The 25,779-nt window shown below is 37.3% G+C and overlaps 1 protein-coding gene across 6 annotated transcripts in view; it reads left to right on the top strand.

The window, feature by feature from the left end:
- The first annotated feature begins 2,052 nt into the window (after positions 1–2,052).
- Positions 2,053–25,779, top strand: part of LRP2 (LDL receptor related protein 2) — a 128,040-nt gene continuing 104,313 nt past the window's right edge. For 4 of the 6 annotated variants that reach the window (XM_037398863.1, XM_037398862.1, XM_037398861.1 and 1 more), the window contains exons 1-3: positions 2,054–2,359; positions 20,977–21,084; positions 23,276–23,398. In XM_037398863.1, the coding sequence (XP_037254760.1) occupies positions 2,266–2,359; positions 20,977–21,084; positions 23,276–23,398 (325 nt within the window). In that variant the 5' untranslated portion in view covers positions 2,054–2,265. Of the gene's footprint in view, positions 2,360–20,976; positions 21,085–23,275; positions 23,399–25,779 lie in introns of all 6 variants that reach the window. The other 2 variants (XM_037398860.1, XM_037398857.1) reach the window with 1 other exon arrangement.

Raw genomic sequence — 25,779 nt, 5'->3', positions numbered from 1 at the left:
GTATAATGGCTGGGAAGTGCTTGACTCGCTGTTTCAGCGCAGGGCTTCTCCTCACTATCAACAGTGTCTCCACCATTCCTGTTTGAGAATTCCCTCTTGCCCACCGCTCTGGGAAGTATAGATGTGTAGAAACGGTAATGGTGAATGGGGCAGGAGCCACACCTTCTGGCTGCCAGCTGTGTGGGAGTGAAACATAGGTAGGTGCCTCCCAAAGCTTGTATCCAGGTCACCTCAAACATAGTGACAGAAGGTACACGTAGCTCCCAAGCAGTGTTTGCCCTGTCTGCAAGTTGCTGAGGTGTGAACTGCTTAAAACAACTCCCCTTCTAATTAAGGGCCGTCAATCTGTGTGTTGGCTTTTCAGGCACCCATCTGCACACAGCAGATCTGCTTGCTACCCTCAGAGGATCCCTTCCTTCCCTCCCCATCGGCGTTGTTGAGGGATTAAAGCAGCGGCGGCCCCATACACAAACGCAGCTGGTTCCGTTTGGTCAGCCTGAGCCTTGCTGTGAAACCACGACAAGAATTCCAGTAAGTTGGCAACACTGAAACACAAAGAAAACAACAATAGGAAAAGTCCTTCCGTGCAGAAAGGAATGTTTCAAGCACTGTTCCCCTACAGTGAAAGGAGAGAGGGTGGGAGGGAGGAGAGAGATTTGAAGAGGGCAGGTCCCCCCCCTCCCCCGGCAGCTCTGGATCTTGTGATGGAGAGATCTTATCCTCTCTTTGTGATTCAGAGGTGCCAGGAAGCTAATTGAATATTCCGATCTGCCCCCAGTGTTTCTTGTGGCTTGACCCCGGTGCTGTGTCGTACCACTACACCAAACAGCCCTGAACCTGCATAAATCACAACCTTGCAAAAGCCTACATGCCACATCTTCTTCCCCTTCCCCCTTCCACCCCCCACCCCCCCCTTCTATCTTGTTAGAAAACCTTTACGGAAAGATTTAGAGGGATTAGCATCCTACACGACCTGGAGAAAAACCACAATCTTGTAATAAGCAACAATATGTTCCTACACAACTTTTGCAAGAATAATCTAGACACCTCTACCCTTTAATTGAAATTGCAGTCCATTGGAAAAAGTGGAAGAGTTAATGTTTTGAAATATCATTTAAGTTCTCTTGCAATATCAGCAAATACCCACTGCTGTATAATGAACATGGTATGAAGCTAATGTAAACAATATATGGAATTTATAAAGGTGGTGTCATTAAAATTAATCTGACAAAGCCTCTTGCAAGAGAAATAGACCCATCTTTCTCCCATGGTATGTATGCACAGTAGTCATTGTTCACATGCATGTGCACAGGTACAGAGAAAGGCATAGCTTGGCATAACTAAATTTTCTCCATGGAAGACTATTTCTGACTAATATAAACCAAAATAATGATTTAAGTTCACACAGTTTATGCATGGTGCTTCTGATCCTGCAAGCAAAGCATCCAAAGTGTTTGCCCTTTTCCCAAGACTGAAGTATTAGGATATCTTTATCTTTCCCTGGTGATATGTTGCAGTGTTCTACCCTTGTGAGTAGGTATATGATTCCTGAAATGGTAGCGGTAAAAGATAGGCAGACAATTCACATGCGCTGCACACAGTTGGAAAGTTAGAACCAGAGTAAGGTGTCTCCAGCTGGCATCCTAAGCATTCTCAGCTAAAGAACTTTACCAAACTGGTTTTATCTGCTAAGAAAATGCAGAAGTTTCATTCCTACAGTTTCTCTTTTACAATATTTATGCGAGGAATAATAATAGTAAAGAGTTTTAATCTTTATCCCCTGCATTGGTAAGTAGGCGGTGTGACATTCCTCAAAGTTGTCAAAAATCCTTTTCTTGTTTGTAGCACTTTGGGACACTAAAACCCGGGACGTATTTCACTTGCTATCTGAATTCCCCTGATCTACTCAAAAGGTAGCACCAACGGGCTCTGATACAAAGTCTGCAAAGTGCAGGGACTTGGAAGCATCTTGCCTGTCCTGCAAAGAGTGGAAGGAGGGGCAGAGGCAGCCTGTGGCTGCAGGGCCTGGAGCAGTGCCTGATTCCCTCATGCTAGTTCCGGGGCCGACGGGTATAAAGAGCTTTATGCAATGTCTGGAGGGTGGGAGTTTATAGAAAACGCAATGTCTCAACAGTCGAACACGCCTTTCTTCTGCAACTAGCGGGATAAGAAAAAGACACCAGGCTCCTTGTGCTGCTGCTGTGCAGATCAGCACCCCGGAGTCGAGGAGCCAGCTTCTGAGGGAGCTGGAGCATCCCAGCCCAGATGGGACCTCACCATCGGATGGATGGAAGAGCAGCAACTGCTTGCAAACTGCTCATATTATTCGCTGCATGCATAATGCAGGGCAGTTGCCAAGGTAAGCGCTATGCTCCAGCCTCTCCGGAACGGGACTTGCACGGCAAGGAGCACATCCCTGTCCTGGGGACTTCTATGAGAAAAAGACAAAAGTGCAGGAAAGTAGAGGGTTAACGGGAGGCTATTCGAGAAGTTCTTTCTAATAGTTAGGGGAGACAGTTGACTCTTTTCAGGAGTCATTTGTTGGAGTCAATTTCTGTTGTGGAAAAGGAAGTAGCGCCTTAAAACCCACTACAAACACCACCGGCTCTAACTTCACTTCATCTTAGTTTTAAATTATCCCAGGATGTCTTTTTCTGGTTGTTTTTCTGGTTTATACAAACTTTTTTTATGGTTGTACAAGACAGTAACACATAAATGTTGCTAAATTTGAAGGGACAGGTCAGACTTTACAACTCCACAGTCTAAACTCAGTTTTGCAGACATGCAAGTAGGCAGCTTTTCCTATAGCGAGTACAGCTTACTGGCTTTGGATAAGGTTAAAAAAAAAAAATCACTCCAGAGTTTTTTCATTTTTTTTCCTTGCAATCTTTGTGCCTTTCTTGCTACTGAAGTGTGGGTGGTTTTGCAGAGCAGAGTTCACCTGCATTCCAAGAGCAGGTTTGGTGACCACTAAAATTGTACCTAGAGTTGTTTTTGATGAGAAGTGCACAGGCTGTGGCACTTGCATGTAGACAGGTTGTGCCTGTTGGCGCGGGGGGCGGGGGGAGTGGTTTATGCATGGTGAGGCTTGCGTACGTGTGGTATATGCAGTCATTTACAGAAGGCTATAAGAAAGAAACAGATGCTTAGTCTGGAGCACAATAAGCTCCCCTCAGTCGGTCTCAGACGCAGATTTGAAGTTGAGAGAGGGAGAACTTTTTCTCTGAGCTTTGCTGTTGCTAGGCGACATCTGGGAGCATGTGACGGGCAGAGCAGGCTGAGTGCCGCTCCTCTGGTACTAATCTGGCTGCTAGGGATGGAAGTAGCTGTGTCTGAAGTCTTCTTCCCAGCCTGTGCCTGCAGCCCATCTCTTCCTCTCTCCCTCTCTTCGCGGTTTAATTGCAATGAAAACGAAGCTTGTCTTGTTGGAGCAAGAGTGGCTGAAGTGCATTCCGTCGGCCCCATGTAGTGACCTGGCAGTCCTGCTTGGTTGTGTGTGTCTGTGTATTACATGTGCATTCAAATTGTTAATCTGCTTTCTTTGCTCAACTCTTAGTTTAAGCTCCTTAGACAGAATCAAGTAAGCAACTGCTGTTAGCTCCCACTCCCGAGCAGGGAAGTAGGAGATAGCTAATGTGCTGCAGGAGACCTGCAAAAGCTCTAGCCAAGGAGGTCACACTGGGCATAATCCTATGTACTATTATTTTACATTGGGTAGAATGGAAGCTGCAGTGTTGATCTGAAAGTTTATTTCTTTGCTCTACAGCCGCTTTGGACTGTTCAAGATGTGCCTGGTAAACGACATGACAGGATAAGCAGAGGGAAGGTTTGAACTAGCCTCCATAGGCAGTGGAAGTACAGAAGGTTTTTACTGTGGTGTCACAATCTGCCCCCCACCCCCTTCAGAGTAGAATAACTGCAAATGAAACAGTGCAGTTTTAGTTAACAGGTAACTGATACTAGTAAAATCTCTGGATAGCAATCTTGGCCACACTGTGAATATTATTGTGAAATATTTGGTATCTCTAAGTTCCAGCTCCCTGAATGTTGAGATCATGTCAGACTCATTTAAAAAAAATATTACAAGAATCATGAAAGTAGTTCCAAGGCTCAGAAGGAAAATGGTGAAAATCATACTATCTTGTCTAATCCTCAGTATTTTCAAAGGTGCTTCCGTGATGGTTTTGAAGGTTTTGGTGGCAATATCTGAGTGCTCCCCCGTATAAGCTAGATGTTTCTAGAAGTAGCTGCACCTGAGCACTTGCTCAAATGAGAGTATCAGGATTCTTCCTTGATTTATCTAATTCTGGATTTACTGGAGTTAGACCACTTATAAACTGAATAAAAATACCGCCTCTTGTCATTGCCAGTAGTATAGGGCCTGGTTCTACAGCCTTTACTCTGCAAAACTGGTTGCCTGTGGGCTTTTATTAGAAAAAACTGCAGCTGGAATCTAAAAAACTACCTAAGTGAAGGTAGTGTGAAGAAGGAGCATCACGGGATTAACCTTAATGTTTGTTTTGAGAAATCTCAAAGTGCTTCACGCTCATAGTCACAAAGTAGACACACTGGATGGATGTTGTACTCTCAGCAGTTTTGCAAGAGGTCAAATGAGATCACTAGGGCAACTTCACATTTGAACAATGAGTTCTTTAACATTACTGCAAAGCATACTAGATCTAAATACTCCTGCAATATTCCACATCGTATCTGTTATCAGGCTCACCTTATATAACATGGAAGGCCCGCTGTACTGTTTTGAATGAGGATTTAGTTCCTGAGAGTGTTTGAATTTTTTTTTTAATGATTTAGCACCAAAGGAACTGTTAGCTTAGCTTCTTTATAAAATAATTCATTTATATAAGATCATATATACATAATTCAGAGAAATATGTTTTTCTTTGTAAAAAAAAAAACAACACCCTTCTTTCTAGACAAAAAGTATTGAGAACTTTCTTCACAAATATATAGTAGTTAATATTTCTGTAACCTACATATTTCAAATCACTTAAATTTCCTTCATTGCTTTTTGGTATCCCTTGTGTCCTGATGACCTACTTCCAACAGAGATGATTTAAATCTTCCAGAAAATAAATTTAATGTATTAAAATAGTATGAAATATTTAATAAATGACATTGGTATTGATTTTTGTCACCAATTCTGTTAAACTAGTGCAAGTTACAAAACAATGCCAGTGCCATCTTTTCTCAGACTTGCATGTACTCACTCTGAAATTCTGACTGTGCTGCAATTTATTGCAAAGTACCAAATTGCTATGTAAAGGCCAGGATTTCACTGTATTGTGTAGTTTTCAACGTTTAAATTGCTGTTTGCCTCTCCCATTTTTCTGGTGGATACTTCTGAGGATATTTTTATTTCCTTAGCACACTTCGTGTATGGAATCAAAGATGACTGATTCATATGAATGATTGCTTAGCCAGGCTGTGTATTTTCTATGCTGATATTCATAATATTTGTGTAAACTTTCAAATTCTGGAAATGCAGGTGGAAATGCAAGTATCTCCATTAATGGTCTTTCTCTCCACATATATGCTAATTTTTTTGAATTTTGGATTCTATACTGAGTTAAGAGGCCAGATCAACACAGCTAGGTTGACTTCTAGTATTTTTTGCTCCTCTTTTCAATAAATCATAGTTTACTGCCTTTTTTTTTAAGGTTTCTGTTGTTGTTTTCAAGGTTAGAAGACTTAATTTTAAATACTTTTTTATAGGGAAGCTGATTATTCTGCATGCTTCTTGGCAAAACGTGATTTGTACAGAAACTTTGCTCTGATATAAAAGTTAATGTATCAAATTTGATTTACTTCTTAAATCTCTGCAATGATAAATCATCAGCTGAAATGTATCCCTGGCCAACGTGACTAAAATTTGTTACCATTATAAGGTCTCTATTAGCCTGAGAATGAAGGCTATTCTAACAATGAATCTATATGGTGTGATATATCTCAGAAATCACAATGAACATGTGCATGAAGTGAGGCCAGTAATTGAATAGGTACAATAAGACCAAGTAGAGAAGAGCTACAGAAGCTCTTTCCAGAATGGCAAGGGGAAATGTGCTTTTCCGTCAAACACTGTAATAGTTCAATCTCAAAATTAATAATTCAGTAGTTTTTAGGCATTGCCTTCACTCAAATCTATTTAATCTATCTGTAGGATGATGTGTAGTGGTGTTGCTGTAGGCGACAGGCCAGAGTCAGTATTCATACTCCCTTGTACAGCACTGTGCACATTTAAATGACAGAGAAGCCTGTCTGTAAGATTACGCCCCTGCCAAGACCTAGTGTTTGAAGACCTTGAGTGAGACTTTCCTTGGGGACTGAGAATTTGGGAGTAATGAGAAGGGAGAAAGGATGGCAAAGAAAATGCATATACCTATGCAATCCTGATATACAATTTAATAGGTATTGTGCATGACCTATGGGCTGCAGTGTTCATAATCCTGCACTAGTATAATTTTTTGGTTTCTCTTGGAGATGTACTCACACAAAATTAGGAGGAAAAAATCCCATTGAGTGTCCATCTGCCTGGCTCTGAACTAATTTATTGCCTGAAGGCTGACAGTTTAGAAGTACCTATCAGTGAAACACATTATGATGTTCTCACATTTATTTAATGAGTGGTATTTCTGTGCACTGACAGTCTTATTTTTTTATGGTTCTTTTTAATGAGTAGACCTTTTAAGTACATCTCTTGAATTTTCTTAATAATTTACTCTTTTTTTTTTTTTTTTCTGTATTCTGTTCAGCAAAGCATATCAGGAATTTGCAAAGTAAGCAGCTAAAGTGAGGAATGGGACAAATCCCAGAATTTTAGTTAAAAATTGAAAGTAGTAATTGGATGACACCTGGTTAGATTTAGGTTCTATGCCAAATGCTAGAATTACAGTAAATAATTAAGCTACAAGAGTCAAGACAAACAGAGACAGACAAACAGAAATCTAAGGAGATTTCAGCTAAAATAAATGTGTGATGTATGTGATGCTTCTACTTCCCTTTAAGACAAACCAAAACCTTCTTTCATAAATTGAGCTGATTGGAAATTTGAGCAATGAAATCCTACTTTAATCCAGATTTACTTTCCATGTGTTTTGCAGGAAATGAGCAAAGATTCTTTTGGGGGAAAGGTAGAATGCAATTTCATTAAAGCCTTTTAATTCTTTTCCTTTTGGGCTTCCTGGATTGATGTGAAATCAATCACACTGTTTGGGGCCTTTCCCCCTCTAGATGCCTTCTTCCACTGTTAGGTTATTGCCAGATCAAAGCCTAATAGCGTTTTTTAACTTCTCATTATTTAGCACTGAACTTGAGGTTCTTCTGTCAAGATTTTTCTTTTTACATGAATACTTTTTATTTTTAATTGAGCAGTAAACAGGCACACTGTAGAGGTAGCTAATTTTATCTTTATGAATATTGGACCAAATTCTGTTCAGCTTTCCTACAATACTTATTTTTAGATGTGAGAACTTGTGAAAACTCTTCACAGAGACAAATACGGAACTTTGAATCACACTGTGCTATCACTTTTTAAAGCAAGAGTTTATAATTGTTTCTCCTGTTTTAGAACTCTGCTTAAAAAGTGCTGGAACCATATAGCACTTCGGATGTTTCAAAGCAAATTACACTTTACAGAAGTTGTCACTGTTGAAAAACATTAAAGGTCTCTTCTAACTAATGATCTACAGGTTGACATCTATTTAAAGAGAAGGTGATGTTTTTATTCTACTATGGCTAATTAGTGATGATAATCAGATAATTTGTCAGCTTCTTTTTAATATTTTACATTTGAATGTGGCAAATACAGGACAGAGCTGTTTTACAAATTACTTAAAACTGAAGTGCTGCTTTATATAATTGTAATAATTATACTTTACTCTTAAAGATACCTTGAGCTGTTTCTAGATGAAGGAACAACAAGGGTTTTTTTTCTGAGTCAACTCAGTGTAACTCCATTAATTTCAAAGAAATTATCCCTGATTTGTAGTGATCTAAGAGAGATAGAATAGGATTCAGTGAAGAGTAAACATCTCTTAATAGCTTATTATTGAGATCCATTTTGAAGTCTACTTCATTATGATAATGTTAATTTTATTAACTGCTTTTTGCTTCCTTAACTCCGCACACTTTTGGAACAGTTAAAGAAAATGAAGTGTTACAAGTAAGCATAGAAATATTTAATGGAATGGATAGCCTTTAGCGGATTCCATAAGCTTTTACTATTGGTTTCAAGGCTTTTAATGTTTTCTTTGTTTTGCAATGCTTAAAGTGGATTAGAGATCTAAGGATCACTGTTACAAATTTTGTTTTGGATTAATGAAATGACATATAAGAGTTGACTGAAATTGTTCTATTTTTATGACCTGTTCTATTTTGTGCTTTTAACATGAATAAGTTGCCTTTGTTTTATAATCAAGAAGCCAGATCTTCAGTAAAAGGGCACTGTTTACAGCAGCAATGTGTCTACCCAATTATTTTCTTGTGCAAGCAGGTCATGATACTACACCCTGCTGAGTTGAGTGGAAGAATGGAGGTCTATTCCAATCGGGTCTCCCTTTGATGGGGATTGCAGGCTCATGCTTTTGTGGAGCAGGAAGGATGGGGGTTTTAGTGTGTTCTGTGGCATCTCTTAAAAAAAAATGATAAAAGGCATAGTCCACAAGATATCCCAGGAGCTAACACATTCACTGATATATTTAGAATCTAAGTAATGGTTTTTATCTTCAGAAGCCATTGTGCACATTATCAATTCAGATAAATATACCAGAGTTCAGTTAGTTTGAGGAAGTATGGGGCCTGCAGAACTAGAGTACATACATGTATCAATAATCCTCCCCAGGATTTGCCCAGAAGCACATTATTAAACACCAGTGGGAGACACTATTTAGATCTGATCAAGCCCTTGTCATACCTTGTGATGTAAGGGTACAGTTTCACAAGTGATGAGCCAAGTGAACAGTTCACTGCTGCTGGAAGCAGGAGGCCCCGCTCTCCTTCCCTCTCTCTCCCAGTGCTCCACTCCCACGTTGCTGCCAGCCTTCTAGTTCTTGCTACTTGCTTTGTGCTAGCACCACTGCTCATAGGGTCTCTCTGTGAGCTGCTTTCACTTAGAAACCTGGAGGAAAATTAAACCAGGCTTAGGGTATTAGGTGGTTCCTGGTGGCGTAGTGATTTTCAGCAGCATGCAGAAAGGTCTGGTAGTTACCAGAGTCTGGAAAAGAAAGTGAACCTTGGCATCAAGTGGGAGGAGGAGAGGAGGCAGAAAAAGGGAGAGAAAAGAGACACCTTTGTTCCTATGGTCAGTCAGGGGGTTGGCTGAGCTGGCCATGCAACCACTGCTCAATGCTTCTGCTAAGAACATACAGGAAATGCTTGGCTAGCATGCTAGTTACATGAGTGGTCCCATCAGGGCTGTGTAACAGAGTACCAGTGTTAGCGCTGCAGGAAACCCTTTTGTAAAGTTGTCTAGTGTAAACAGATGGCTTGACTTGAATGGGACTGCTCACGTGTTCACTTTTGAGCAGGATTGTAGGGCTGTTCTCAACCTGCAATGCAATAAATGAGTTGGACAATAACCAAGCACATGGAATGCTGCTGCAGTTTTTGTTGGCCTTCTAGCTGTGTTAATAAAAATAACTTATACTACTGAGAGGTCTAATAGGTTTTTTAAACCATTTCATGTGAAACAAATAAGCTCCTGTTTGTGTCTGAAATGAATGACCAAAGTTTGTGGTGTCTTTGGTATGAAGATACAAGCTGTTTTTCTTAGCTTTGCAGTTTTTATTTTTCTGTATGGTCAGCCACAGAACGTACCTTGAAACCTCACTGAAAATGAATTTTTGTTCCTAGTATTCTGTGAATGTAGCAAAGTACTAAAATTCCTTTTTTTACCTTTGCAGTACATGAAAGGTTTTTAGTGGAGTAATTAAACTGCATCTACTGCAGTTGTTAATCTCAGCCTTGACAAATTTCTGTTGGTTAAACCAATAGGAAATACGAGTAGAGCCTCAGACACAGCTCAGTTGTGGCCTGTCTTTTTGCTCAGGCAGGCTGGCCATCTCCTTCACTGGGAGCTCAGCCTGGGTAAAGACAACGATGAAAATCAGGCTCCTTTGGCACTTGCAGAAGTGAAATCCTGTCATGGAATTTGTGTTGCAACTGTAGGCAATTGAAAAAACATAACAGGATTTTTGCATTTCCACTGTTAAATCGTCATTACCAGCTTTTAGTAGTTTTGCAGTTTTAAACTTTATTAAGCCTACCACAGAATGCATTATGAAATGGTTATCTTAGAGTGAAAATACAAAAAATAATAAAACTTTAAAGCTGAACTTTAAATCCTTTAGAAATTTGGGTGTTTCTTGGATTTGTTTGAGGAAAAAAGAAACTAAAAGAATAATAGTTAAATTCAATAAAATGAGTAGCAAATTTAAATTAATTACAAGTGAGGTAAAAGCTCAAACCTTGATCAATTGGTTTATCCATACTAAGACTTCATCACCTATTAGGTAACAGAAACCATTTCTCCCTGGTTTTTGTTTGCTTTCTTAAAGAAAAGACACTTTAGCAATTGTGGGTTGTTTTTTTGGGGGGGGTGGTGGCGGTTTTTTTTTTTTTTTGTATGTCCAATACTTTTAAGCTTGTTGGTTTATTTAACTTTTTCTATTAGGGGTCAAGAATTCTCAGAGATTTAAGTCCTAAGAAATTTCATAAGGTAGTAGAGAGAGACACAGACCCAAACTATCACCCCATTAAGGGAAAATATCTTTCATTAAACACAGGGTACAGAGATGCTGATTTTGTGGCCTGCAATATGCCAGGTGTGGCTGCAACCTTATTCCTAGCATGCATTTTGAAAGACTGATGGAAACTATTGGTATGATGAAGGGATTAAGATTTAAAGGTTGCAAGTCTGTAGGCAAATGCCAACAGTTCTGTGGGCAATATTATTTATATGTTGTGTGCTACCACTGTGAAACTTGGGAGACAATGTGTGCCTTTCCTGTGGGTTTGTGTGCTTGCTTCTGGGTTAAAATACATAGCATGCAATACTTATATGCTCTTGTGTTTCCAAGGATGCAGCAAGTGTAGGGTTTATCCAGCTACACAAGCTAGAGCTGGAGACCCTTCTTCCCTGCTACTTACCTCTGTGCCTGGAATGCTGCTTTGAGTAGCTAGCTAATGTAATTTAAGGAATTACTTAAAATATTATGTCTGGCAGCCACCAATGAAGGGAAGTAGCAGCAGAATCAAACATAATTAAAAAACCAAAATGGGTTAGTAAATCTGACAGTAGTAGAGTTTGCCTGGTTCGGAGAGATCTAAGTAAAATACTTCTGTTAGGGCTGATAGAAAGGGTAATGTTTCAGTGGGAGATGATATTTCCTGTATTTATTCTCTTCTGATGAATTCAACCACTTTGCCTCTTTAATTTGACATGCTCACTAGTATTACTATTTGGGTGAAAGGGTTTTTTTTTATTATTTTTTATTTTTAAACTGAAAACTATAAAGAAAATATATCACATTTAAAAATGAAGTAGCAAAATGATGACTGTGAAGCTCTAGGACACAGCTTAAATTGTTTTTTTCTATCTGGAGTCCCACTAGTTAATGATGGTGCTACTCAATTAGTGAAGAATTTTGTTATAGATGTGGGTTCTGAGGTGGGAAGGGAGAAACAGATTTCGCTTTATGTGCTTACCATGTTTATTATCTGTAAGGGAAAGTGTTAATTTATTGCATGACGTGTTTCATTTTTCGTTTAATAACTTGTGATATAGTATTCCAGTAGGTTTATGATTTGACAGTATTATATATTGCATAACAATTTTCAATTTAGCAATAATACATAAAAGAAATATAAAAAAATTATGTGATATCACTGGCACCAACTGGAATGGAAGGCTCTTACTGAGGCTGATTCCAAGTGCTACAATGACTCATCAGTTTTTGGGAAAGCATGACTGAAATGAATGCAGCTCACCATCTCAGCATGGGGTCTAGTTTTGAGAACAAATAGCACATAGTTGGAAAATTTATTTAAAAAACAGCACAGATCTGAAAATGAGAATAGTTTCCTGAGAAGGTTGTTTTATCATCTGGTACTGTATCTGTTGGACTTTCTCAGTGGTATGTACTGCTCTCTTTAAGTTGTTTAAGCAGCCCCGGCCCCAGTGTAGTTGTAAATACTTCCTAGTCTTGCAGATTTTCCTCATTTGCTCATATTTTCCCACTCACTCTGTTACCGGATTGATATTCTACAGCAGCCTTGGGGCCAATAGCAAGGTTCATTCTTAGGAAGATGCTTGGGATGCTTCCTTCTCTGGGTAACTGGGGGTTTCTACTGTGTTTGCTTGTTCTTCCTCTTTATGTCATTTGGTCAATTAGAACAGATTTTTGCATATTTAATGTGCCATTCACGAAAAAGAAGCTTCTGGGTTTTAGGAGAGCTCAGGCATATATGCTTCCCTAGAGATCCACAGTGCTTGCTTCACTAACCCAGCTAACACAATCACAGTTGACTTGTGTGGATTAAGACACCCAATGTTGAGACTACTGGTTGAGCTTATCCATTTTAGTGTAGAATATGTTCTTTACATGTCATGTGTCTGAAATACATTTTTTAAATTGTGAAGGCTAGTCTTTCAGTACTGCAAATACTGGTTCTCTTTAATTTGGCCATGCAGATAATAACTTTAATAAATTCTCTAAGAAAGTACACAAATAGATTTTATTAGTCTCACCTTGGAAAAATATTTGATATACAGTTGGGGTTAAAGAAAGTGTCCAACCAAAATTAATGGCTGATTCTCAGTTATCACTGAAGTAGAAGAAATTTGGCTGTGACTTAAACGGAAGGAGGAACCTGGTCTGTTCAATATAAGGAATATTTACTTTATCAGTAGAAAGGAGTATCATCACCTGTCTATTGGAATTACGTGTATCACCTCTTGTCTATTAGAATTAGGATTAGTTCTTATTCCTGCCTTGTTATAGGACTGAGAAGATAGTAAGAGTTTGCTTGTTGCTTTTTTAAAGTGTGTGAGTTAAAGCAAGATTACAAAGGAACTTAATTTTGACTAATTTGCTTATAGTACCATGTGATGGTAAACATATGTAGTATGGATATGTGCTGTTTGTGAGCATGCATGATAAATAAACTGTCATGTTATTAAATTTAAGAAGTTTATATCTTTCTACATTTAGGATCAGTGTGAAAAAAATTACGATATTGTATACTTTAATTTTGTTTACTTTTTCCATAATGGCTGGTTTTAAAGTGATAGTATAGAAACCATAGTTACTTTGTTATCAATACCAGAGCTTTAAGAAAAAAATAATTTAAAACGGAAAGTTTTTTCTAAAAGGTCCATGTGTAGTTTGTCAGAAAATTAGGAGCTTGTTCTCTTTATTACTAGTTCAGGCTTATACTTGAAAAAAAAAAGAATAATTTGTTAAAAATGAATTTATAATCTATTTTTATTTTTACCAGGTTGTTTGCATTTGTTGCTTTTTCAATGAATTTATAATCTATTTTTATTTTTACCAGGTTGTTTGCATTTGTTGCTTTTTCAATTAATAAAGCTAAAAGAAGGTAGAGAAGACGAGGATTATGAATATCTTTAACGTTGCTAGGAGGCATTTACAGTGTCATTCCTTTGAACTTGATGTCTGCAGGAGACTTGAACCCTTTTTTCTTTGTAGGAAAGCTTTTCTGCTTAGTTTCAGTAGATTAAAATCCTGAATTTCTTTAATTCCTGGATTTATGTTAAGGCTTAGCAGAAATGAACCTATAGTCTTTTTATAACTGAAAACAAATAGTTTAACATAGAATATGCTAATTTAAAATATTATTTTAAAAGATTTTGTATGTGAGCATTATTAAAATGAGATTTGATTCTTTAGTTTTAACAATGATTTTAGTTGACAGGTGTCTGTATGTACAAGAACATGCAGACAGAAAGCACAGAATATAATGTAGATTTTACTGACTCCAAAATTTATTTTTTTTTACTACTTGACAAATGGTTTTGAAAGGGAAACCATAAAAATCTGCTGTTGCTGCACTGAAATGTGGTATTTCTAAGTCCATACTGAAAGACAAAATTTTCACTTTTGTTCTTGAATTTTAAGGTGCTTTTTAATAAAAAATCGGAGAGTAAAAATTTTAAATGTAGGTATTGCGTTCTACTGTGATAAGCAAGATCCATTTATTACAGCTTCTGATACCCATCATCCTGGAATCAGGATGTGGTTTACTCAAAATTTCTTCTCCTGTGGGTATGGTGTAGCTAGCTCATTCACCTGAGATGGAAATAGACTCTGCATATCCAGGTAGGTTTACAGACAGAGACAAATAAGCAAAGATTAAATATAAGTTTCTCTTCTGTTTTCATTCCTCTTGCCCTCCTAATATCAGTTCTATTTATAATCCAGTAACCTGTAACTTTCTACATGTGAGTGGATTTTAGGAAGAGGGGCTAGATGTATGATTTTCTGCTGTTTGGTGGAGCAAACACTATTTTATTATAGTCATCAATGTGTTTCTGCTATTTTTTTGAGGAAGCTGTGCAACTGGGACTTTAGAACCCAATCTCCTAGTCCAGTTAGTGTCAGTGGAGAACCAGATGTGTTGCTTCAAGTTCAGTTCTTTATCATTTCCACATCCCTCTATAAAATAATCTGAAATAATCTGTATGATTTGTGTACCAGAAGGTTTTCTAAAATGTCTGTGTCTTTGTTTGGGGGATAGAGAGTGCATAATAAAACAATCAAATAAATGAAGTACTTCTGCACATGCATCACATGATGTTGGCATTCAGAAGAATAAATGGACTCAAATATAGAGTAGGCAATTTTTGTGAAGAGTAGTGCATTGATCACTGTTAAACACACCAGAGTTAGAGATGAAGTCACTGGCTAGGAATCCTTCCAACACCAATTGGTAGAAAGTTGAGGGCCCCTCCACAGGAAGGATCAAGATGCACGTGCCTTGTTTCTTGTGCTGCCTAACAAATATACCGGCAAACCTGAGTGTGCCTCTACTGTGACTTCTTGGAGTCATACTGGAGAAACAGCAGCATCTAAGTGTGCATCAGTGAAGAACAGTGCCATTTGGTCTTTGCTTGTGGACCTCCAGGTGAGTTCAAGTGCCTGTCATCTTTATGCTGCAAACTGTCCAGGGTATTACCCTTCTTTTTGTTGTGTATGGTGCAAGGCGTGGAGTTCTTGATCAACTACTGATTCTGTAGATGCTATTTTACTACTACTAATAATCTTATTATAATATGTGATTAGATGATGAGTCAGTAATAAAAATGCCATACCTCCCTATTAATATTGTAGGTCTTTCTCTCTGGCACTGAAGCTCTTCTGCTTCAGATTGTCCCTTGGCTAGTCTCCTGTCCACCTATCAATCTGTATACAGAGATCTTGCAATCATGTGAAGTGGATGCAGTCTCACATTTGGACTATCTTTTGGTTGATATTGCCAGTTAATTATTTCTCTAATATAATCTGTTTTAGAGACATCTAGGTACAAAAGACATTCTGTTTTGCAAGGTCTTGTAGACTGAAGATAAATCTTGCACTGCTTTCTATAATACCTATAAATGCTTGTGTGGGCTGTGGTTTATTAATCTGTATAGTTTGCATTAAATCTAATGGAGTCTGCAGAATGTAGAAAGATTGAAAGTTAAATACCTCGAAGTATATGAAATTAGCATAAGTTTATCAGACTCTATTTTTCTTTATAGTTTAAATAATCTTTGTCCATTTGCCTATTATACTAGCTAACAGAATACTACTTTTCAGTATCACAGGGCATTTTACAATAATAAGAAAAGGTTTTTATTGAATTACGATTTTTACTTCTTTCTTCATTAGTGTGGGGAAACAGAGGTGGCATTTCCAGAGGTTCAGCTTGCCCTCCCTGAGCATTCCACAGCCTTAGGGTGTTTGACATGTAATTAAGCTAGGCAAAAATCTGACATCAAAGTGTATGGAAGGATTCTTCTAACTGCAAGGCCACTGGAGTGGGCTGTTCTGTTTGAGGGCTGAACGGGACAAGGAATAGTACCCTTTGTTGGAAGGCAGAAAGGTGGAAAAAGAGAGCTTGTGAATTATTTTTTGTTGTTAAAGTTATGTGGAAGAAGCTGGTAATGTACAGTTATTTTTCATTTATTTCTGGAAAAACTGCAGATGTATTAAAGGTGGAACTGTTCAGCTGAAAAAATATTGCCTTGAAGAGTGTTAGTTTTTTAAACACAAAAAATCTGTTGAGAGAGAGGTTTCCCGAAGTGTAAAGTAATTGCAGCAGCATAAATTTCATTTTTGAGTGGACAGTTTGAGAGTGGTACAATCTACCCTGGGCTTAATACATTTTTCATTACTTTAAATCTTTCATTCAAGCTGAACTGTTAAAGAGGTGTTAGCAATTCTCAAAGGTATTGTGAGCACAAGAAAGAAAAAATGAATGAGGGGGTTTGGAGTATTCTGTAAGGTCAGAATAGGCAGTCATGGTGCCCGTAATCTGGGGATGACAAATGTAACTCAAAAGATTTGTAGCCAAAGTTAAAAGTATGAGGGACTTCAAGGTTGAATGGGCAGGTAGAAGATGTATGAAAAGAACTACAAAAGACTAGATCTGTTCAGAGAGGAACTGAAGTGAGTCTAAAGTAATGCGGACTGGTAGAGTAAGGCACTACTGGTTTCCATTATAAGCCAAACATGATGTTCTGCTTTTAATACAAGAGGATTGAATTTAAGCTTTAAGTTTCACATTGTGCTGTGAAATGCCTGGAGCTATTAACATCTCTCTCTTCTGCTGAAGTTCCATATGACTTAATGTGACTTTGGGTAACATTCATTAGTATTCATTAGTGGTGTGAATGTTGGCTACCATCCTTCAGTGGCAGTGGGATTTGCCTTTTGCAGTGGTTTAGCTTGGATACTTCATTCTTACACAGGCAGCACCTGTTGTGCAGAACTTGTCTTGCAGAACATAAGATAATTGTACTGAATAGTGCCTGTATATTTCCTTTGGTAAGAGATACCTTTTCTTTTGCTTTTAATTTATTAAAAATAAATGTATTTCATATGGTTAGTGTTCTGTTCAATCTTTGCTCTGACAAAATCAATATTATGTTGCTTTATTTCAGTGGAAAATGACTATCAGGCATAATCTTTGAGCAAGTAGCTTACCCAGAGCCAGTAATATTAGCCACCTTGTTTTTATCGGAGTAAACTGTGAATCTTAAACATCCACTCAGGAGTCTTTTATAAACCTAGACACAGGGAACCACAGAAATTTAGTGACAAAGTTAGCATAAAGCCTAAAGACAGTAAGCACAGCAAGAAGTTTATAAATAGTGTTTTGGGCTATATTTTTCCAGTGATGCGTCTGATCTTTGGTTTGCATTTTCCAGTACTGGATTGGATTATATTGAAGATGATATCATGTATTTGTTTTTTCCTTGGTGTTTTCCTGAACATTGAGCATTGAAACAGATCTTTATCTTTCATAATTATTTTTGTTAATGCCCAGAGATTCTTCTTCATATATGTTGTGGTGTGATTCATAAGGTCTGCCATGCATTTGTTTTGTCTGTATTTTAGTGCTTTAATCAAAGCCAAAAGACTAAAATGGAATTATAGTAAAACTAGAGCAACATAAAAAAATCAATAATTTCTGAATTTTGAACTTTCAAAAGTCACCTAGATTCTTTTCTATTAGCAAATCTTAAGCATGTCAGTGAAGACTAACTGTTTTACTGCTTGTTTTTAAACTCAGTGCTTATTTGCTCCAGGAATCCCGCTAACAGGATTCTGTTTGCCTGAAAGAGGTGTCTGGTTTTATCAGCATCTGTCAGGGTAAATCAGAATTTCTATGGAAGTTAGTTCATTAGTATTAATTTTGGCAATATCTGACTGATTCATGAGCTGTCTTGCCATTAAAAAATTAAATCACTTACTGAAAGCAAAACCTTCCAGAAAATTTCTAATGACTATCCTTCAGTGAATTGAGGCTTCAGATAATGGCAACAAACAAGTGGATACCTCTTGTCTTCTGACAGTCCCTGCTGTTGCCGAAACCCAGGTGCTGCAGGCTCACATTGCAAAGCATATGCCAATGGAAATAGTCCTTTTGCTTCCTCTGTGGATCAGTTACTAGTCAGCATGTGTAATGCCTGTAACATTTTTAATTTAATTAACACTGTTTAAAATGCATAACTAAAATCATAGTAACTAAATCACAATTCTTCAAATATCCTAAGTTTCCACTACTTGGTTTTAGCAGAATATATAGAGTTAAGTTATGAGAAAATGGTCTGTGTAGTTGTTTATAGTAACAAACCTGTTTATTGCTGACATAGTTATTTTTTAATTCTGGATATTTTTCTGGATATTTGTTGCAGTGATTTTGTAATCATGCATTTTTCCCCTGATTACTTTCTTCTTTATCAAAGTTAGAATTGTTTTTGTTTGCAGTTGAAACACAAGCTTTTTAGAATCATGGGTGAGATGTGCCCTTGGTACTGCAGGTTGCTTTTACTTCTTCCCTAGTACTAATTTTCAGAGATCGTCTTTTTAATGAATTAACATCATCTGCTATGTAATTTTATTTGTTCTAAAGATAATACAAAACAATGATAAGCGAAATAGTCTTTTGTATTTTTGGTAGTTGTTTCAGGGCTCTTTGCCTTCAGTTGTAAGTAAGTGTGAAAGATAACATTTGAAAAGCCTAATGCCATAATTACATGAATTATAATGAGTCTGCTGAAGAATTGTATAAATGGACATTGATACAACATTTACTGTATGTAGATGTGAGCAACTTTATAATTCAGCAAAGTATTACAGGGGGTAGGAGAACTGTGTGATTTGCAGATTTTCTGTTAACATTCAATTACCATTTCTCATACCGTACAAAGTCTGCTATGCTTATAATGCTTTCTAAAAAGCTTATTGGTGTTATTTCCTCATTTTATTACTATAAGGGTATGTTTAACTGTAGTAACTTAATACCAGATAGGCAAAATAGCAGTGTTGTACATAGTGCTTGGATTTTTTTTGCTAGTTATTATGTAGAAATAATATTCAAATTGCTCATATTGCTTGTTTATGAGCATCTGTTTAATTAGGAATTCTAATCATGTGGATGCAGATTTCATTCTGTATTGTAACTTCTTTTTATGTAAGTGGCTGTGAATATTCCAGTGGTTTTGAATAGCATTAATATACTAAATATACAAGTAAATGTAGTATTTGCTTTGCATAGTAATTCCAATTGATAAATGGTGGTTTATGTGTGTTTATTAGAGCTTTAACTGCTAATCTCATATAGAAATGTTGCTTTGTAGGGCAAAATTCAGTGAGAGGGCCTGGGATTCCAGAGTGAACTTGTACATTCCTTCAGGGCATTTTTGCAAGGGAGGTTGTTGTGTTTTAAAGGTAGTTGATAAGAGACCTGCACCACCAACCCCAGACCTGCACCACCAACCACCATCATGCATTAGTCTATAGAAGGTATTTGGGTGAACATACTCCTGTACCACTCCGTACCACCATTTATCCAAGTGAAATTTTTGACCATTTGCAGGATACATTATAAATCAGGATGTCACTACCAGACAATCAGATTTGAACATTCCTTGCATAAAGTAGCTTGCCTATATCCCTTAGGAATACATCACTTAACTGTGTTTATGTGACAGTGTTGATATGCCTGGTTTTACATGAAAGTTAGGGTATCGTGTTATTTATGTCATCTTGAATTCAAAAAGTAGGTGGTTGTGCTTTATGTATACTGAGGTTATCTTCTCTGGACAAATTACTCAGAATAATTGAAAGAAGTAGTTTTATTGTATGGCTATTAATTAAATCAGGAAACAGGATTTTTTTTCTTCAGAGTTGGATTTTGCTACTACCTCAGGTTTTTTCAGTGTTCCCTTCTCTGAGGTGCTGACAACAGATTAACATGAAACAGAGCTCTGTTGAACCTAATTATGTTATAGCTCATTGTTTTGGGGACCTATAAAAACTGTTCACTCCCTTTTTATGAGGCTGTAGTAACAACGAAAGGCCATAAACAGTGCATTTTCTCTTTCCTATGGGACTGGAGATTTCATTAGTCGACTCTTAATAAAGGCCTGATCCAGCTGCATTTACACCTGGGAATGAATGCTTCTTTATCAGGTCTTAATCCTTAGTAGGTCAAGCAGGAGGGAATGACAGCAGGATAGCTTTTGATCAGCCATAACTGTCTGGAAGCTTAATTTCTTTTTAAATTATTTGCTATTCAAATGTTGACTGAAGACATACTTTCCTGTACTTCAGAGGAAAGATTTTAAATATTAGGGCATTATTAAACAAAACAAAACTGAGGTCTTTCTATATGTTTAAGCAGTCACTCCTGGAAAAAGATTTCCACGTCAGCTAAAGGGATTATTATTTTTTTTTTTTTAATCCTCAGAGAGTCTGGGGAGGACTAATGTTTAGACCTTAGAAATAATGTAGAAAATTATACCATACCTTGATTTAAGCCTATACTGCTTCTGAATTTTAAATTGATACATTCCTGCTAAATAGGTTTCTGTAGTGTAGGTGCTCCTCTGACACTTGTTTGGATTATTTTTATTTTTGTGTGTGTTTGTATAATTTACAAATATTAAAATTATGGAAATTTTCTAACAATTTAGTTGGGACAAATCCTGTAAGATTTGGAGCTGGTTCTGTTCTTTTTTTGGTTGACTGGGTGCATAGAGATCTTTTTTATATATATACTTATATATACTTTATATATACTTTATATTTTTGTATTATTATAACATTATTTTCTCTCTGTTCCATGCTTTAGGGGGCTGGATAGATTACGGTTGTCTGACAGGAATGCACTCCACTGTCTGTTTTTATGCTGGTACTGCTAACCTGCTTGTTGCTCTGCTTTACCCTGCAGGATGTGAGCGGGGGCAGTTTCGCTGTGGAAATGGCCGCTGTATTCCTGCAGATTGGAGGTGTGATGGGGCTAGAGACTGCTCAGATGATACAGATGAAGCTGGCTGTCGTAAGTGAAACAACTATACCACAACTTCTTTGTAATATAAGAAACAGTGAGATCCCAGTGTGCTCAACTGTACCTGTGGTACAAGAATGAATATTGGAGGGGGAGAAAACTCCTAATTGTCTTGAGATGACTGGAGAATCTACTTAAGAATCATATTTCTTGAGTCCATTGGCTTAGGTAGTCAGAAAATCAATAATGCTCAACCTCTAACATGACTTAGCCTTATCTTAAAAATCTGAGTGCCCAACAGTGACATTTCATTTGATGACTAATGTTCCAAGTAGGTGTAGAAATATATTGTATTCTATTACTGTGGTAATCCTGAATGTTGGATGTACATACAGCTACCCACCAGCATCACTTGAGCTCCAAATCTTTGGATCTTTCAGGCACTAGAAAACAAGCTGTACCTACTGTACTTTAAGTAGAGTCTTGGTTAGTTGTCTAGATAGAGTTGGTTGTGTTATCTTCGGTGCCAGCAGCTCAAAGACAATTGCATTCAGATGGGCTGTAATATCCATGCCCAAAGATTCTCTCAAGCAGAATGTTAAAAAGTTGTGAAAATGAAGAAATTCCTTCCACAGTCTGTTTTCAGGAACTCACCTGTATTGTACCTTGTTGGTTCTAATGTTCTTTGAGGTCTTGTGGGCTGGTGCAGTTATCAGCCCACTTACTGATTTAGGCCAGTTTTTGCCCCTCAGCTGATGAGGAGTGAGAAAGACTGATTTATGTTGGTTCTTTTCATGCTGTATTGTTTCTTTACTGCTTGACCCATATAATAATTGGAGGTCATTCACATAGCTTGGCAGTCTGATTTGTTGCTTAGCAGTTCAGCTAGCTCCAAAACCCAGTGTAGTTCTGGATGAAGGATGCCTTGAATTGGCAAAACAAAATGGTGTTGTCCTATAGTGTGCTATTTCAACTTAGTTCTGAACTGCAACTGGAAAGAACTTCGAACAAGGTGTGGGTAAAATTCATGTTGATTTTGTGAAAGACAAAAACCTTCCCAACACTTAATATATTTTTCATGTTATAAGCATGAAGTTGAGTTGTTCTCATTTTCATACCTGTGATGAATTAGGAAGATGAAAATTAAACTTTTCAGTTTTTTCCAGTTAATTGTGCTTTTCAAAACGATGTGTTAATGTGCTGTATGTAGTAGGGCATGTAAGTGTCTAGGAAGATAGTTTTAAACTGTTTAAAACTGGCTTAAAGTTAAAATCATCTAACAAGATTATTTTTTGGTTCTTAAAAACAGGAATTGAAAAAAGTATACATGAAGTTTATGGTCGTCTGTAGTATGTGATCAATTTTATCTCTTTGATTACTTTACCTCTAATGTAATTTTGTACTTCTAAACTCTAAATCTTCAAAGTGATTTAATTTTCTCCCTTGATGCTTTTGTTTTCATTGGTAGTTGTGCTTGCATATCATCTCATGAGCACAAAGTGTTTCTAGTTGACTTTGCAGTACTGTAAAAACATGATCTTGAGAAAAAAGATGGTTAATCTTTTTACTAAGTCCTAGTGGACTGTGTTATGCTAGTGATTCTATCCCAGGAGTATTAACTAGGGATGGAGTAACCTGTAACACAGTTTTAAAAATTTATTTTGATCTTTCTTTCTAATGGCTCCCTGTTCTTTGTCTACTTGAAAAGTACAGAGTGGAGGTGGGACAACATTCAGATTGTCCTGACCTGACCCTCACTTTTGCCTCATGAATTCACATAGAAGAGTCATGAGCTAGTGCTGAATGATCACCTTCCTACTAGGGATGGAGCAGCTGAGGCGGAGTGAGAGCAATTGAGCAGACCCCTGTGAGACTTGGGAAGCTATAGTGTGACTCCATATATAAATGAAAAAAACCCAGAGGCTCTGCCAGAGGGTGATTCAGAGCATTAAGCTTTTGCTGTGACCTGCCTTCTAGAGTAGCCTATGTCTCCAGGGGAGGATACAAACCGGAAGGTTCACATGCAGGAATTCACTAAACTGAATTTTGCCTTTGAGCATCCTTCTGTTGGTTCACTTTCCCCTCACTGCTCTGTACATTTTCTTTGGTTTGTCAAATGCTTCATGTATTTGGTGGAAGTTACAGTCTTAACCTTAAGTCTTTTCCCTTATTTAATTGTTTTCTTTAAAAGTGCTTTCCCAGATGTCTGTGAAATGACAGGTTTTTTCATTACTTATGCTAGCACAACCTACCTGTGAGGGAAATCAGTTTCAGTGTCAGACTGATGGTGAATGTATCCCCCAGTCATGGGTTTGTGATGATGAGGAGGACTGTGAAGATGGCTCAGATGAGCATCAACAATGTCGTAAGTATTTATGTTGTAGCATCTTTCTGAAATAAGGTAATTCACATAGCAGCATATTGAGAACACACAGGAACAAACCTGCTCTAAGTACAGCTTTTACCAGAAGAGTCTCTCTAAAGTAGTTTCTAGAAATGAGATCATCTGAAGTAGGTAAAATACAGAAAATGTGTCCAAAATGTCATCTCCAGGTCTTGAAATCTGAAAATTACTGATGTTTCAGTTAATTAAAAAGAGGGAAAAAAAGGAGAAAAAGATACAGTGCATATTAGTTTTATAGTCGATACAAAATTTACTAGTTCCAAAAATGGTGAAATATACGTAGTACTCTGATGTCCAAATACTGTCTCAGTCACAGAAAAAGCTGCTTTCTTCACTGCATAACAAAATTCACAGTGACATCTCACAATTTTATATATATATTAAAAAGTTCATTTCTTCTGAGAAAAATTTTGAAATTCTGATGTATAAAAAGGGAGGAATTATCAGTCAGTTGGAATAAATATTGCTAAAGATTCTTGTACCATCTTCAGTGATGCTATTTAATGACATTATTACTTAAAATGACCACAGCTGTTCTTTCTCCTATTCTCATAGGAGTAATACTAAAAGTCTTGGTATGGGGTGAAAGTCTACTCTTTCGTTATCGTTTGGACAGCTTAAACTCAAGACATAGTTCCTATTAGTATTTCACTTTAATATGCTAAACAGTGTATTATCATGTTTAAATTGCTGTTTTCAACTAAAGTGTTTAATGTTCTCTGCATACTTTAGAGCAAAGAAATCATTTAGCAGCCTAACTGCCAATAGCCATAGTCTTTGTCTTTTTTCAATATCGACAATAAGATAAACATTGATAATAAAATATGTTACTCTTGAATTTTGTGACTAAGCAGTTCAAGGGCTACATACAGTTAAGTACGTGCTGAAGTGATGAACAGTGAACGGAGATGATTATTGCATCAAATTACATCGTCTGTGTTATTGCATAAGACAGGAAGAACAAGTGTAGTGTTCTGAAGAACCAATTTCCTGCTACTTCTAGTGTTAGAAGTTACTTTAAGTGATGAGGATAAGATTAATTTATTTTCCTTTTGATTCTATGTATAATTTTTGAATAACTTCTTTAAACTGAACAACTCTGGAACTACTCACTAACCCGCTTGATTCTTGGGAGATTCATAGGTTAAAGTTTTGGAAGGGTTTTGCTCGTGGACTTGGTTAGTGCTTTTATGTCTTGATACTTGTTCCCACTGAGGATGGAAAAAATTGGAACTAAGGTTAACTGACTTTTGTTCCTCTCTTCCTCTCAGAAGGTGTCAGCACAACTGCTGGTTATGTTTTAACTAAGGAATACGTAGATACAAAATGTAAAATGAGCAACAGCTTGGAGTTGACTTTTGAATTGGATCACTGTACTGGTCACCATGCACTGGTTAATCATGAGTGTTGGTAACTATACAGTGGCACTGTGCTGCTGCTGCTGCTGTTTTTGAGCCATCTTCTGGTATTTGTCCTTATTCTTCTAAAGGGACTTTTTACCTCTGGGCTTGGGAATCCTGAGGAGCTTTTCCTTCTTGAAATGGTAATTTTTTTTCCTGAGAAAAATGGCTGACAGCTCTGGAAGTCACACATGCAGAATTAAAACAATTTTAGTTTACTTCACTGTCTTGCTCTTGTTTTTCCTCATGACACTAGTCATCAGCACCAGTAGCTGATCTTACTTTGGGAACACGGCTGACAGAAGAAGGAATAGAGAGCCCCTGTAAAGCAGCACACCAGATGCCAGTGTATAGACTGGAGTGATGTTGAGATATAGCATGAGTTTGAAAGAAGCAAATGTGCAGGTGGCAGAAGGGAGGGAAAGTTAGCAATAATTTTGCCCTTCAGCTATATCTTCACAGATCCAATTAATTTGCCTAAGAATAACAGAGTTCAATTTAGCTGTAGTGGAATGAAAGTGGAACTGGAGTTTTATGTGGCTCCTTTTCACTGACGCAGCTGTCATGAGACAAGACATAATCATCCTTGATCCTCTGTTGGTTATGAAAGTAAAATATTCCTGACTCTTGAGGTCCTGGCTGTATTAGAAAGCAGTGTCTTACCTCCAGCTCTGCTGTGTTTACATTGTAGCATTCTAGTTGACCCATTAACTTCCAGTTACTGACAAGATTTTGACCCACTAAACAAAATAATAGAGAAAACTTGAAAATGGTAAGAATTAATAATTTAATCTTTTGAGCAGAACAATTATAGGGAGGTAAATTTTAACTTAGAGGTCAACCCCTTCAGTCAAGAAAAGCAGTGACCTTGCAGGCTACAGAAGACCTCATAGAGCTATGTCATCTGCTGTGTGCTTGTCAAGTGTTCTTCAATCTCCTTGA

The sequence above is a fragment of the Falco rusticolus genome, chromosome 8, assembly GCF_015220075.1.
Source record: "Falco rusticolus isolate bFalRus1 chromosome 8, bFalRus1.pri, whole genome shotgun sequence".
In the NCBI taxonomy this organism is placed as follows: Eukaryota; Metazoa; Chordata; class Aves; order Falconiformes; family Falconidae; genus Falco; species Falco rusticolus.
Note: the sequence above shows the minus strand (reverse complement) of the source record. Positions and strands in the feature narration are given on the sequence as shown.